Genomic DNA, 17,022 nt, shown 5'->3' on the forward strand with positions numbered 1-17,022 from the left:
TGGAATAAAAGAATGAATAATGATTTTCAAAATTTTAAGACATTCAGGCAAAATAAAAATATATAAAAATATTGTTTCCCTCATTATTTCACATATACAGCAGTACACAGAAAGAATCCTCACAATGTGAAAAGTAAACAAAATATTGTAATATTCCTTTATACCAAAAGGTGTCTATAAAACACTTTTTCTCAGAAAGTTTTCAGCAAGTGGGCTGAAAATGGAGGCTAAAAAAGAATGTCGTTAAAAAAGATAATCCAATTGCAGATAGGATAATCCAATAAGATTTAGAAACATATTATGGTAGTATGGCAGGTTGCCTACATTTCTTTAAATGAAATCTTTTGTTCTAGTGGAAATTTATTATATGGTAACTAATTTTAGTGAGAATTAAAATAATTCTTTGATTTCTTTCCAAAAGCCATGAAGTCTAAAACATTTTTTGTTATTTGTTTACCTGAAAATGTTGTCTTATCTGACACCTTATTCAGTGTTCTATCACACTGTAAATTGTGCCTATCTCTCAATCATTCTATTGCCATGTTCCTCTCAGCTGCTTCTTCCTTCTGGAGCAATATTGCCAATATTGCACAACAGTATAATATGAGAATCAGTAAGGTATAAGAGAATCACACATTCTGGCAGAGAGAAGTTACCTAAGAAAGGGCTCTAGCACGAGTCCAAAAGCTCGGAAGACTAAACCTCTGGTCCTGGTGACGGAACAGGGATTAAATCCTGCAAAATTATTCTGGGACACATATATTTGCTTTCATTCATAAAAGAGAATTTATCTAGGGCTACAGAGTCTTTTTCAGATTGTATAAAAAGATTAGTAAGAACATTGTCACATACCATTACATATAATCCTTTAACACAACAGTTAAGTCATGCTGCTTCCCTGCTTTTCCCAACCTGGTACTGGTCAAATATATTCAGACTACAGTAACTAGTATTCCCAGGATTGTCATTTCAGTTTAGAAATGCCCCCAAGGACATCAGGTTAAAGAAGCTTTCCTCATAACAAACCCACATGACCTGCCCCAATAAAAAAAAAAAGTTGAGGACTTCCGGTTTTACGCGGTAGTGACCAGTCGCAGGCTTGCGGATTTTCCGCACCCCTGCGGCTAATTTTGCCTTGTCTGGGGACCCTAAATGGGTCTAAGTCGCCCCAGAGAGGCGATGAAGAAAGAAGGGTGCTCCAGAAATTCTGAAATGGCGGCAGCCGTTCCGTTCAACTTGGGGAAAGCCTTCTAACCCGACAGGAGAAAGGCTGGCTGTACTGCATCGACCAGCCCAAGCTACTAGCAACCGAACTCCAAAAGCACTAACCAGCACAACTGTGAACAGTGTGCTTGAAACTGGGTGAGGAATTCGATCTTCTCTTTTCTATTCTACATTTAATTTCCTGGAAAGGATTCCCCAAGAAGCAAAATACCTCCGAAAGGGAAGGAGAGGGATTTCCGACCCACCCTTATACTAACGGAAGCGGCGAATTAATCTTTTTATGAAGGATCAAAATATATGGAAGTGAAATAAATATAAAACCTGAAATTTAAAACTGAAATCTGGATAAATCTAAAATTGTTTGAATTGTTAAGACTCTCATTTTAAAGATAATTGTTTATTTTGGAAATTGAAAAACAAATAGTTGCTAGTGGTGGATGAAGACTATGACAGCTATGACTTTAATATAAGACGTGGCAACCTGGGAAAAGCTAATCTGTGTTTGTGACCTTCAGTTTTAACAACAAAGAACAGTTGTGACAAAAAAAGACATTAATCTGGGCTGTAGATAAAGAGAGAATTATAAATTTCAGAAAAAAAATCTGGTTCACATGGAAAAATAGTTAAATTTTTAAATGTAATTAATTTTTGAGAAAATCTTAACCAGTAACAATACCTAGAATTTTGTGGGAGAAACAAATTTAAATAAGGACTGTAACAGGACCTATGATAAGGCAACCAGAATGACTGGATAGAAAAGAAATATTATATTGATGTGATTATTATTTTTAGGAATATTGGGGGGAAATTATATATTTAATTGTTATCTATCAAAACAATAAGAATTGTATTAACTCAATGTTTGCAAAAGAGGATATTTTGGGAAAAGAGGAAATCAACTAAAATCATTATGTGGATTATGGATTATAGAAATCAATTGTTAATTATTGTTTTACAAATGTAACCTAGACAACACACTGTTCACCAATTATTAAGTGATTTCTGTTTTTTAAAAAATCAATAAAATATATTACAAAATAATAATAATAATAATAATAATAATAATAATAATAGTAATAATAATAGTAATAATAATAATAATAATAATAATAATAATAAGAAGAAGAAGAAGAAGAAGAAGAAGTAGTAGTAGTAGTAGTAGTAGTAGTAGTAGTAGTAGTAGTAGTAGTAGTAGTAGTAGTAGTAGTAGTAGTAGAAGTAGTAGTAGTTGACCTTACCTTACAAACTTCTTCAGGCTGTGAAATTTTTGAGCCATGTGCATACTCTACTATGATTAAGTAGACTTGCAATAATCTTTCCATTTGTTCAGAAGCTTCACAAAAGTTGTCCTTGGTTACCTTTTCTTGCAATGTAAACACTGTTTCCTGATTTTTTTTTGACAAAAATATATTCAAAGTTTAAATTAATAAAAATAAGACAGAAGGTTCATTAAGATCAATGATATTTAGTGCTTATAACTTTTCTGGTTTTGTCTTCTTCCTTATTTCGGAGATAACTATAGCAGTGGGCAGCCATTCATTTCCACACAGGCATATGATACCATTAAAGAACCAGTCTCTTCTCTGTGAGTACAATAATTTTGTTTACCTCTAGGGCTCTTCCGCATGACCCCCAAAGCTAAACTATAAAGATTTCAACTCATACAGAAGCTGTAATATGTGTCGCTCAGAAAGGTTAATGACAATGTACTTATGGAGTCTGGCTCATCATGGATGTCATCAAAGCAACATTTATAGATAGGACGGACTCTTCCCTGCTACTCCCACAGCACTGCTTTACAACACCTAAATCAGGCTGATGTGAAAGCAATCTTGGACAAAACATTATTCTCACACAACTTTTAGATAAGTTTGTAAACAGTATACATCAACATGGTTATTTGTGACTCCAGGTAGTCCTTGACTTACAATCACAATTGAGCTCAAAATTTATGTTGCTAAGTGAAACATTTGTTAAGTGAGTTTTGCCCCATTTTACAACCTTTCTTGCCACAGTTATTAAATGAATCACTGCAGTTGTTAAGTTAGTAACATGGTTGTTAAGTGACTCTGGCTTCCCCACTGATTTTGATTGTCTCAAGGTTGCAAAAGGTGATCACATGATCCTGGGACACTGCGACCGTCATAAATACGAACCAATTCCAAATATCTTAATTTTGACCATGGGGATGCTACAATGGTTTTAAGTGTGAAAAAGGGTCATAAGTCACTTTTTTCAGTGCCACTGTAATTTGAAAAGTCACTAAATGAATTGTTGTAAGTGGAGGACTCCCTGTACATCTGCTGTATTTTTTCATCAGTTCAGCTTTCAGAACAGTTTTCCCTAAGCATAAGTCTGCAGTAATTGGAACAACTACTTCCATATGCCACAGGCAGGACAACCATTCTGGGAAGGCTTATATAGAGTATTCCACTGTTTGCTGGAATATAAAATAATACTACCTCAACATAAAATACTTTTCCTCAGTTTTTCATTATGTAATCTTATCACTAATATTAAACTGAGAGTTGGGACTTCTCTTTGTATTTCAATTATCTTCAACTCACCTGCAAGCATTTGAAAAAGATATCAAAATGTTCCCTATAGATGAATCTAGAAGCTGATTGTGCCATATGTTTGCAAACTTCTCCAATGGAAACCCAGGGGAGTATAACCTCTGTTTCTGTAACTGGTCCCATCTTCTTCAAAATTAACAGTATGGCCTGCAGAAAGAATCCCAGATATATGAGGGCTATTTTCTAAATAAAGCTTTTAAACAGTTATTGTCAATAACTTCTACAGTAATTTGTTATTCTATGTGAATTGATCATTACAGAATACAGCAATCAGAAATCAAAAAATTAGAGATATAATTATTCCTTCCATAGTCATGATTTCTAATACTGCCCAATTCAATATTTCAACTAATCAAATGATAACAATTAAATATTGGATCAAATATCTAAAAAGTTTCCTTTAGAATTGGGAGAGATGAGCAATCTACCACACTCACCTAAAAACACTGCTGAAATATGTTATCATATGACCAGATTATGGTCATGTGGCCTTGGTTCTCTCTGAACTTGGTTGTTTTCTTGCAGACATTTCATTACCCAAACTTGATCATATCATTAGTGCACTAGTGTTACATTGGTTACACTAATAATTAAGCTCAAAGAGCATCAAGGACCTCTTATGGTAATATGATTTTGTCCTTTAAAAAATATAAATCAGATATGTTAACTTCTGATGGATACATGTTTTACTAAAATATGTATTTTTAAGTCCTTCTAAAATTGAATTCCACCATTGGCACTGAAAGTGTCTACCCATTGTCCAAGTAGTAAGCAAAAACATTCTTAGTGATTAAACTATAAAGGATCCGAATCTAAACCAACCTAAATATAGCAAATCAGATACTCTATATATTATTTAGCATATGGTACAGTTGCAAGAAAAAGTATGTGAACCCCTTGGGATAACGCGGAGTTTTGCATGAATTGGTCATAAAATGTGCTTTGAACGTCATCTAAGTCACAACAATAGAAAAACACAGTCTGCTGAAAATAATAATACACAAACATTACATGTTGCCATGGTTTAATTGAACATAACATGTAAACATTCACAGTGCAGGGAGGAAAAAGTATCTGAACTGTTGGACTTAATAACTGGTTGACCCTCCTTTGGCAGCAATAACCTCAACCAAACATTTCTTGTAGTTGCAGATCAGACCTGCACAACGATCTGGAGTAATTTTGGACCACTCCTCTTCACAAAACTGTTTCAGTGTAGCAATATTCTTGGGATGTCTGGTGTGAATCGTTCTCGTAAGGTCATGCCACAACATTTCAATCGGGCTGAGGTCAGGACTCTTCACTGGGCCACTCCAGAAGGTGTATTCTGTGCTGTTGAAGCCATTGTTTTGTTGAATTACTTGTATGCTTTGGGTCATTGTCCTGTTGCATCACCCATCCTCTGCAGAGCTTCAGTTGGCGGACAGATGGTCGTACGTTTTCCTGCAAAATGTCTTGATGAACTCTGGAATTCATTTTCCCATCAATGACAACAATCCGTCCTGGCCCTGAGGCAGCAAAGCAGCCCCAAACCATGATGCTCCCTCCGCCATGTTTTACAGTGGGGATGAGGTTTTGATGTTGGTGTGCTGTGCCTTTTTTTCTCCACACATAGTGTTGTGTGTTTTTTCCAAACAACTCAATTTTGGTTTCATCTGCCCACAGTATATTTTGCCAGTAGTGCTGTGGAACATCCAGGTGCTCTTTTGCAAACTTCAAACGTGCTGCAATATTTTTTTTGGACAGCAATGGCTTCCTCCGTGGTGTCCTCCCATGTACTCCATTCTTGTTTAATGTTTTCCTTATTGTAGATGTGTCAACAAAAATGTTAGCATGTGCCAGAGATTTCTGTAGGTCTNACCACGCCTAGGGAGAGTAGCAACAGTGCTAAACTTTCTCCATTTGTAGACAGTCTGTCTTACCGTGGACACATGAACATCAAGGCTTTTGGAGATACTTTTGTAACCCTTTCCAGCTTCATGCAAGTCAACAATTCTTGATCGTAAGTCTTCTGAGAGCTCTTTTCTGCGAGGCATGGTTCACATCAGACAGTGCTTCTTGAAACCAGTAAACCCATGTGTGTGTTTTTAAAGGGCAGGACAGCTGTCAGCAACACATCCAATATCATCACACTGATTGGAGTCAAGGTTGGCTCACTCCTGGCTCCAATTAGCTCTTGGAGACGTCATTAGGCTAGGGGCTCACATACTTTTTCATCCCTGCACTGTGAATCTTTACATGTTATGTTCAATTAAACCATGGCAACATGTAATGTTTGTGTATTATTATTTTCAGCAGACTGTGTTTTTCTATTGTTGTGACTTAGATGACGTTCAGAGCACATTTTATGACCAATTCATGCAAAACTCCGCATTATCCCAAGGGGTTCACATACTTTTTCTTGCAACTGTATATCATACATGGAGTAGCATTATATATTAACATTTCACCTAGATTAGTAAAACACAATAAAATATAAATATTAAAAAGATCTATGTTCAAATACCAATGTCTAGGCCAGAGGCCCCCAACCTTTTAGGCATCAGGGACTGGTTCTGTGGGAAGAGGTTTTCTGAGGACCGGAGGGGGCATGGTTTCATGTGCTGCCTGCATCCCACGGATGGGGCTTCGCTTGTTTGCGTGGCCTGGTTTCTGGCAAGCTGCGGCCTGGTGCCGATCCATGGACTGGGGGTTGGGGACCTCTGGTCTAGGCCATCTAACTGTTTATATCATTTATATTTTAAAAATCAAATACTGGACCAGTATATGCCCTCAGCTTATATAGCCAGGCACGATGTGATCATGATTATCGATCCTCTATAAATTATGTTATATTTGTTTCATGCACCAAGAATTATTTACCTTTTCTGCACAGGAATGGAACATGTTTCTAACCCCTTTGCACATCTCAAAAATTAATTGTCCCACACCTTCCACTTTCTCTGGATGCTCTCCCAGATCAAGGAACATAAGGTTTAAAAGAGCATTTTTGTCAGAAATCTGTGAGACAAAATTGAAGAATGAAACTACAGTGTTCCACTATTACATTAAAAATTCAGTTAATTCCCAGTGATCCTCTTACTTCTCCATTTGAAACTCTCAATACTGTATTGCTATTCCAATTTACATAAACTTAATTGGAAAAAGTAGGTGAGCGAACACAATAGCCTATTAGTATTATTATGGAAAGACCTCAAATTATAATTGGCTGCTTGACAGTATGTTTATTTTTACTATCATTTTACTGTCCTATTAATATTATTGCTTGCTATTTTATTAATTTTATATTTAACTGAATTTTACTGTTATTTAATTTTATTTACACTTTAAACTACCATGAGTCGGTTTATGACATCAATATATTAATATAATAAATATTTTATTTCCCATACAATGTTTTCATTTCATAATGAAAAATATTTCATTAGTTGTTTGATTAGGTATCATTCTTTCTCTCAGGAATTCAGACAAATTTGGGATTTCAAAAGCCTATCAAGTAGATCAAACTGAGCAAGTAATTCGTATGTTTTCCTTGCAATGTGGTCCCTGATGAAAAGAGAAAAAAAGGTAAGCGACTAGCTGTTCAGCAAGATTTTAAATAAAGCTACCCTTGTTCTAAGCACTCATGATAATCATGCTGCAGAAATATGCTAGTGGGAAAGTCTGTTGATTTCGTTTGTCAACTCAAATCACATTAACAGCACTTTATCAAATAATTAAATAGTTGAGTAGAAAAAGATTCCACAATCGCTTACAGGAACAAAATATGAACATAATAATAGTAATAGGCCGTTAGTAGAACAAGGACAAATAAAACTTATCTCCTGTACACAAAATAATTACTTCTGGCTCTTTACATATTGTGTCAGAAAACAAGGAGGCATAGAAACTTGAACACTGATTGTATAAATAAACCTTGTATTTGATACAAAGCTGTATACGTCACTGAAATTCTGTTATAGCTTCCTAGCTTTACAGCCATAAAAACTGACATATCACAAGTTTCTGGATTCTTGATTGCCTAATTGCTTCCTCAGAATCCTGCCATAACAAATCTGATGTCACACTCTTTTTTTGGTCATACATTGTGTATACTATTATTATTGTTGTTGTATGATCACCCAGTAAAAGGTACAGCCTTCTGTGTTATATATTTCTTGTTTTTATTAAGTTAGTTTATTCAGTAATATATGTAGAAAATTAGAAGGTCCTTATGAATGTTACCAGCTGAAAATATTCTTAGGCTTAATAGTATCTTGGCAAGAATTAAATTAGTGTGCTATTTATAGTATAGAAAACCATAGAAAAACTTGCACAGTGATTATATGGTCATTAGATTTTCTAAATTTCCATCTGTATTCTTCAGGAAAAACATTCAACACCATAAAAATGTTATGTTTTCCTTCCTGCCCTCTTCCCCACCTGTTTCTGTTGTTGTGTATTACAGTCGTTCATTGCCTGAAGAGCACTATAGTTGCAATCACTATAATGATAACAATCATACCTACTTCTTGCTATCAAGGTCAGATGTATAGTGCAAGCCAAACTTGCACATCACAAACTGAAACAAAATTAGTTATGTGGGATGACTAAGCTGAGACAAGGATCTTGAATTAACATACAGCAATGCTTGTAATTTCCCACACTTCCCATTAAATAGTTCATAGTAAATAACTGAAAAATTTGGAGCTCATGCGGTAGCATAATTCAAGAGTTAGAAATCCTTGGTTCAAATCAAACTGCAGGCATGAACATACTTGGCTCCGATCTTCCTCTCCCAGTTCTCTAATGTGTAAACTGGATATATTAATGCTTGGGCAGTTGCAAGTATTATATAATATATATGTATATTGGGAGAGAAGAGCTACTCTTATAACACTGTGACTTGCATATTATACCATGAGAACTGATATTACTACATAGTTATCTAATGAATACTTGACCAAAACAGGATTTGAAATTATATTTTCTAACATGTATTATTAAGAAGAAAGAGATTATCATTCATAGCATATGCTCATGAAACATGTTCTTCATGAAACAAAAATAGCCATCAGTCCCAAAGGCATCTCTGGGAACTGTTTCCATTGATTTAAAGACAATGACCAACTTGTCTCAAGGAAAACTATCCCTTTCCCATTCATTCTTCCCAGTACTGCTCCCACTGTCCATCAAACACCTACCTTCCTCATCAGGAAGGTGAAGCTTTCTGCTGCAAAGTTTCTGATGTGCTGTTTGCGATGAGCCAGAAGGGTACTGTACAATCTGTAAACACAATATTTTCATGTACCAAAAAAAGAATGAACACTAGCCAGGTCAACTGATTCTTCCAGCAATATTTTGCAGACTTAGCCATCTAACTCAGGTTAAGACATATTTTGTTATATGTTATATATATATATACAGAACACATACACCAAAGTAAGATAGCTCATAGGAATGGGAAAAGATGACCAAACTTCACTTGGGTAGGGAAGAAACTGGTGATACAAATTGCAAGGATTGTTCCTAAGTAGTTCCATGAAAGCACAGGAGTGGTGTGGTCAGAAGATTAAAGAAAAATACATTTCTGTTTATATAATCCCATCAACTCCTTCATACACACACACACACCAGAATGTAACAGAACAAGAATTATTTTCATTATACTGGACATTTTTGCAGCCTAATGTCATTATACACACACAAAATATTAAACTAATACAGGTATGCAAGGCAAATGGAGCAATTGATCACTAAATAAATGTCTAAAGGTTCTTTAAGTCTAAAATGGTTGAAACAGTCATACCGAAGTATTGGATTTTCATGTCAGGAATAGTTAAATTTTGCTGTCAGCACATAATTGTACTAAGACTACAGACATATTTCCATTATCTTCGATGGACACCAAATTCCTTACCAGAACCACATTCTGTGCTTATCTGAAATCATAATTCTGAATATGTGAATATTTCTAAATTAGATATTAAAGGTTTTCATTTGAAAGTTTCCCTAGTAATTTACAACACAATATTTATATGATTTATGTGACAGGATTTTCCTCTTGGGATAGGGTTCTGGTCCATTGTGGATTCTGTATAAAATTAATAAGTATTAGGAGAGTTGTTATGGCTTGTACCAATCATTGATTTATATTTATTTAGATTTATGGAAAGGTACTTTGGTATAGCAGTTAGGGGACTGGACTGGAAAAGAGACTATGTATTCTCCCATAGGCAGAAGAGCTGGCTAAATGTCTTTGGGCTGGACACTTTCTCAACACAATGCATCTCCCAGGGTTATTGTTATGGAGAAAATAGGAGGAGCAAGCGTTAGTGTACGATCTTGAGTTCTACAACATGAAGGAGACATGTATGTTTAATCAATGTTATTGCACAGATATTCTTACCGAGTTATTGTTAAGACAAGTATTTGCTTTTGGATATGGTGAAAGGTTCTAGCACACTAACGACTTTGATTAAAATTAATATCATAAGAATTAGGCACATGCTTGAGGTTAGTGATAGACTCTGATATATGTTATAGTTGAGATTTTCTTTTAGAACATTGAGTTATGAAGTTAGGGTTCTAGTTCATTAAATTAATGTTACAATAATTATTGGGATACATCTTAAGCGTAGTGTAGACTAACATATATATCACTATTGGTATTTCCAGGGTTAGGTTTATAGCATATATTTTGCATGGTCAGTAAAATGAATTAAAATGATGGGAGTTAATAAAACTTGTATACTAAAATCCTCTATAATATTTTTGATCAAAATGCTTACCCATAAATGTTGGTCATGTCCTTCACCATTAGTCTCCATAAATATTTGTAAAGGTAGGAAAGTGATGTAAAAGCCCATTCTAACAACTCTGTGTCCTGAGTATCTAACAGACTTGTAATGCAGAGAAAAAAATCTTGAAAATGTGGATAAAAATCTGTCTGAAGATCACGGGCCAGCTGTACCACCAAACTAGATTGAAAAACATATAGCAGAATTATGACTTGATTTGCACATTGTATTAAATTACTTTGTTTAACTGTGTACCCCTTAATCGGATAGGCTCACACAATATGTTCGACTAAAAACTATGGTTTTCAATTATAGTAAGTTGCATGGGGCACTAAATCAGAATGAAACAAATAACATTATGGCATGTGTGAATACAGCCTGTAACAAACATACACATTTAACAATAGTTACAAATAGCTCTGAAAAATCTTGCTGCCCTATAGTGTGCTCAGAGTGCAATGTATTTATATAATGTATTTTCATATCTGAAACATTCCTCAGCTACAGGTAATATCAACTACAACAGTTTTGAGAAGCAGATATAATTAGTATTATTGCTCCACTATTAAATAGTCAGTTTATTGTATCATTCATATGTATGAAGTATTTAATCTGCAGTATAGTACTTTTTCCAATCTGTTGCCCTCTTGGTCTGTTGGACCAATTTCCATCATCATTTGGTCATAAACATCCATAAAGAATATATCTGCTGATATCCAATACAGTTGGAAAACATCAGACTGGAGAGGACTATTCTACGTTAAAATGTGATGTATGACCTATATGAATTATGTGATTCATGCAGATTGGCTTCACACATTGCACTGCAATTGATTTTACCTCATACTCTAAACCAAAAGTAAAGAGATTATATTCTATGTTAATGCATCGTGTCAACCCAGTCAAAGTGTTGTAAATAAAGCAACAGAAACAATCATTAAGATTAAAAAAAATGAAAGACACTCACCATGTTTCCCCGAAAGTAAGACCTACCCCCGAAAATAAGCCCTAGTTTTGGGGCAAGGCACACACCTAAAAATCAAGCTAGGGCGGGGGTGAGGGGGTGGAGCTGCCCCAAGAGCTCTAAACCCACTTACCTTGTAGCCAGGCCTCTCCTCGCCAGCCCACTTCTTCTGCAGTGTCCCTGGGCCTGCATTTCGCAGTCAGAGGCCTTTCTGCAAGGCCTGTACAGCCGAGAACCGAGCTACACCTTGCTTCTCAGCTGCAGTGACCTTCTGGAAAAGTCTCTGCGAAATGCAGACCGGAGCTCCATTCTCTGCTGCAAAATGAAGCTGCTCCTTCAGCTGTAGAAGAAATGGGCTGGCTGGGCAAGGCTGTCGGTGCCGGAGGTGAGTGGAAAAGACACCCCCCAAAAATAAGACCTGGTGCCTCTTTTGGAGGCAAAAAAAAATTAGATCGGGTCATATTTTCAGGGAAACACAGTGATACCACAGAATCATACTTTTTGTTTACAGATAAAAATACCCACATTCTTGTCTTGTGTCTGTGAAGAAAATGTATTTCTGATGACAACTTATACTTACTCCAAAAGGGGTTGAAATGCAAGGCTGTTTTTCACTTGCAGGTGGGTTTTCAAGCTTTTTACAATGTCATTCTGATAGTATACTAACTGGTTGAAAGACTGGCATTTGTTGACTACCTGTCTGTAGAATGTCACTATTTTGAAAAAAATATAAAAATGTTAAGGGGAAAAACAGAGAAAACAATAAAGTAATTAGTAACAGTTATAAGTAATTCAAAAGATAGTACTTTTTTTGTCATGGCTAAGTACTTTTTTTGTCAGGGCTAAGTGAAAGGCTAAAGCTTTCCAAATATATATACTCGAGAATTTATGTATGTATGTATGCATGCATAAAATAAATATAGGATTGGAGTCTCCGTTTATTTTTTAAAAGTTTCCATCTGGATGAGTCAATAAGAGTTAACAACATAAACTCTTCATTCATCCTACTCTGATACAGAACATATCAGAAATCTTCCAATTTTAAAAATTAAAAATAGGTAATTATAACATATACACATGGAATAAGGATAAAGAAATAGATTATTTGCAAGACTTTTCTCAGCCCTAAAAATATTACATCAGTAAATGAATCACACAGCAGCACATTTTTAAGGACCATCCTGAATGATTCATTTACTGTACACATCAAAAGCTATATGAACTCAATTATCCACTCATGCTGATGTAATGTTTTTAAATCTGAAAAAAGTAAATTCAATGAATTTATAACTAGAAAACTTCCAATACTAACACTAGAAAGTAGCACCTCCATATGTAAGGAAATAAAAACTTATTTTAGAAAAGACAACACTAGGTAAAATTTGAGAATGTGTATGAGAATGAAATAGGGATGACATAGATGTACTCTGCCAAAAAGCTAAAGTACACTTTTTTGGTGGCAGCAGAGAAATGGGTTCATGCCATTATAATCAGAGAGAACATATCTCTGATATATTATGATACACTAAGTATCAAGGTATCATAACTGTTGTAGAAAGACTGTAATTGACCATCAAGTACATAGAATGTGAATGCCACCACCTGTGCATTAGATCTATGCCACTCCTGGCTGATTAAGGACACCCAAGAGGTGTCAAATGGATGGTTCCAGGCCACTGTGATTCATCCTTGTTGGAAGGAGTATTCCTGGCTCCTTTTAAACAGGAGCTGGTGTGCCCCCTCCTCAAGAAGCTATTGCTAGACTCTACCATTCTGTACAATTTTTGTCCAGTCTTCCATACCCCCTTTTCAGAGAAAGTGGTGGCATTGCAACACCAGAGAATCCCAGAAGAAATGGGTTAGGGTTATCTGGACTCTTTTCAATCAGATTTCAGGTCTGGATATGAGACTGACCTGGTTCACCTCCTTTCTCCAAGGTTGGTCCCAGTCAGTTTGGACAGGGAACGAGAGGACCACCTCTCAGTCCCTGCTTTGTAGCATGCCATAGGGCTTGGTGGTCTCTCTCTCTCTCTCTCTCTCTTTTAAATATATATATTTAATTAGATTAGATTAGGATAAGATTGGATTAGATTAGATTAGATTAGATTAAAAACAGGAACTCAGATTGACATGCACTAAAGAAACGGAAGAAGGTGGGGCCTGTTAAACAACTCAATGACAAATGACTCACAAAATTAATGGAGTTCATTATCTCTACACTAATATTTAGTATAAACAAATCTTATATTTCACATATACAGGAAAATATTATTTATTTAATACAACCTGATGAAATGAATCCCATGACCAGAATGCAAGATTTGAATGCAATGACTTCAATAGGAACAAAAGCAGTAGAAAGGGAGAAGTTGCATTGCTTTTTAAAAATATCCACTCTTGCTCAAAAATCTAAACGGATGAATTAAGCAACGTTGTACGGTAGCAAGTTCTAGGGTTAAATTAAGTGAGGGAACCAACAAAGTAATAATGCTTTTGGTATATTACTGTCCATCCAATCTAAGGGGAGATGTAGATAATGACTTGCAAAATTAAACTGCAAAATTAAAATTAAGAGATATGAAGTAGAAAATGACATCTGATGTCAACAAATTACTTGACACTTGTTGGGAAACAAATGTAGCCAAACATAAAATTGTTTATGTTTCAGAAAATTCCTGGCTGTCTTAGCAAGACAACTCTGTTTTTATAGAGGGAGGAGGAAGACACAGAAAACAACTATTTTTTACTTGATGCTAAACCAAAAACTGAAGACTTAGTTTAGAAACTGGAAATAGCAGAAACAAAGGGACAAAAGAACTATGTAATTCTGAATTTCTTATTGTAAGTACTTGGATTTCGGAGTGAAATGCAATACAAAATATGGGGGGGGGGGAAGAGTATACCAAAATGCCGTGTCAGATTCAGCTCTCTCCATTTCTCAAGTCCTTCATGAAAATAGGTCTCAACCTCCTACCAAAATCAAACATATACATTAATCAGTGAACATACATATAATTTTCCAAAGAATAAGGCACACAATCTCTTCTATCATAGATCAATCTTTTGTGATATATGACAAAAAAAAACCTGAAATACTCCAGTAGTTATTCTATTGCATATATAATTTGAAATGATTTGCCAGACAATTTCAAAAAGAACCGAAAATCCTAATAAATCAACCACTATGGCAATATCTTATAATACAATAGTAATAATTTGACAGTAGGAAGCCAACTGCCAATTTGTGTTATAGTAAAATATTAATTTTCTTCTATAGCTTGTTTTCACTGTTTTACTACCAAAAAGGAAAGACAAGAGAAGAAAGGAATAGATAAAAATAGGAACATTAGGAAGAGACTTTATACAGTTAATGTACAGTTACTAAAATTAATAGAAATGTTCTCACAAGCAGATCTTTTGTTCCACTACATGAAGTCCTAACCACGTCAGCATTATATAAATTAATGGGATATGTATATAAATTTTCCTTGATTTTTTAAACATTTGTTTTGTTCTTTTTTTAACTAAACAATCATATTCAAAAGCTGACTCTGACATATTGTAGATAAGCCTAAAATAGGGTCTGCATCTATATTATAATTACTGTTAAATTGAAAACAATACTGTTTATCATAGCATTTAAGAGTAAATAATGAGAATCCATTCAATACATTTTCTCAGTTCAAGGTAGATAGCTATGACAACAATTCTTCCATGCTGCCATAATTTCACCATGGAAGTTGATGTACATGTGTCCAAATAAAAGGGTATTTGTGGTGCATTAACTGCTCCCTCAGTCACCAAAAGGATTGATTTATTTATTTACACACAAACACATATTTGTAATTTGAGATGTCTTTCTGCCATAGTTCGCCATCTGTACAGTGAAGCTACAGAACTTATTTAATGTATACCTCAAACTTTCCATCAACAGTGGCACACAAGGCAGCTAATTGCATCATGGGAATAATATAAGAATGTACCACAAAGGGACAGTAATCTTTGTTACCACACTGGGAGGGACAGAGAGAGGGAGGACAATGATATCAGCAAGTAAACCAAATAATAACTGTTCCTATCACTAAAGAATATGATATATGGCAATATTCTCACAAAGACAATATGACTTTAAGACTGTTGATCTTACCTCAGCATAGCTTCCTGTCCTATCAATGCGGTGTATAATGTCAATGTTTACATTGCTTAAACGTTCTGAAAAAGTGAGAAACTACAAAAAAAAACACAGAAGATACTCTGGCTGAATATCAGTAACATTCATGAAATCACACTGTAAAAGAATACTTTGTCATTTGGATCAAATTTGATGCCACTACATCTTTAAAATATTTGTCTTATAGTGGCATGGTGCTTATGAAAACACATGCCCTATACATACATTATAATCTTCTAATACTGACACATATAAGAATGTGAATTAGTCCTTTTTTGCACTTAACCACATGTTCCACATTCCAGATAATAATAGTAATAGAATACTATAAGCCAAAGATAATGACAAGGTTGGCTGAAAAACTTGCTCCAATCCCCAAACAGGAGCCTTCCCGATCTAGTACTGTAAATTGTTCTGTCTGGACGAATTTGCTCAGTTCACTTACTTGTAGATGATTCCTCTCTTACACTAAATATTATTATAATGTACATGTTATTGGATAGACAACTAGAATAATTTTCATTCGCAAACTAAAGATCTAATTAGTCTTTAGCACCAGTGAAAATATCTATTAATTTCCTAATGCTAATATGAAAATAGATGTCACAATTTCAGATCTAAGTTCTATTAAAATCAATGAGGTATCCAGGATTAAATTAACAGCATGTATTAATTATCCTTTGCGGTAAATCAAATATTAAATTGAACTGGCACTCGTGTCTCACCCGATGCGTGTTCTCAGCCTTATGAGCTGACGATTTGGTCTTCATGTATTCGAAAATTAAAAAAAAAAAGCTACTTTAGGAGACGACGACAGTAAACTAAGCAAGAGATCTTGCAAAAAAAACCTATTTATTCAGTCGTATACCCGTACAAACATGTGCGTCTTTAGCTCCAGGAGGCTACCATCTTGACTGAGGGATTCTGGGATATGGCCATCATGTGACACGTAAGCCGGAAAAAAGAAAAGTGGAAGGAAAACTCGGCGTGATGGCGTCATTTTACAAATCTTTCTGGCTCTCTATGACAGATAATTCGAAGGCGTTTGTGCCTTTTAATAACATTTGTCAGTTGAAAAAAATATTACTAGACTCCTAATTTTTTGTCGCTATAACTTAACACGGCTGTTCTTATGTAGAGTCTGGTGTCCGTGTGCATTACTCAGCTGCGAGAGAACGTGCTTGGGAAATTAAAGCAAAAGGCTGAACCGAATTCATTAAGATAAAAAGAAGTAGCTCGGGGGTGGATTTTGGAATAAATGCATAGACGGAGTCCTTGGGAATCGAATCTAATACAAATAAATAATTG

At 35.1% G+C, this 17,022-nt stretch overlaps 1 protein-coding gene across 1 annotated transcript in view; it reads right to left on the bottom strand.

The window, feature by feature from the left end:
• Positions 1–16,624, bottom strand: part of UTP20 (UTP20 small subunit processome component) — a 79,017-nt gene extending 62,393 nt beyond the window's left edge. The window contains exons 1-9 of the mRNA XM_015820913.1: positions 16,440–16,624; positions 15,691–15,771; positions 14,447–14,513; positions 12,124–12,256; positions 10,571–10,759; positions 8,984–9,065; positions 6,663–6,800; positions 3,792–3,947; positions 2,463–2,609 (exon numbers count right to left, since the gene is read on the bottom strand). Coding sequence (XP_015676399.1) covers positions 2,463–2,609; positions 3,792–3,947; positions 6,663–6,800; positions 8,984–9,065; positions 10,571–10,759; positions 12,124–12,256; positions 14,447–14,513; positions 15,691–15,771; positions 16,440–16,484 — 1,038 coding nt within the window. The 5' untranslated portion in view covers positions 16,485–16,624. The remainder of the gene's footprint in view (positions 1–2,462; positions 2,610–3,791; positions 3,948–6,662; positions 6,801–8,983; positions 9,066–10,570; positions 10,760–12,123; positions 12,257–14,446; positions 14,514–15,690; positions 15,772–16,439) is intronic.
• Between the last annotated feature and the right edge of the window lie 398 nt (positions 16,625–17,022).

The sequence above is a fragment of the Protobothrops mucrosquamatus genome, unplaced genomic scaffold, assembly GCF_001527695.2.
Source record: "Protobothrops mucrosquamatus isolate PMUCROS unplaced genomic scaffold, P.Mucros_1.0 scaffold1212, whole genome shotgun sequence".
NCBI classification, from domain to species: domain Eukaryota; kingdom Metazoa; phylum Chordata; class Lepidosauria; order Squamata; family Viperidae; genus Protobothrops; species Protobothrops mucrosquamatus.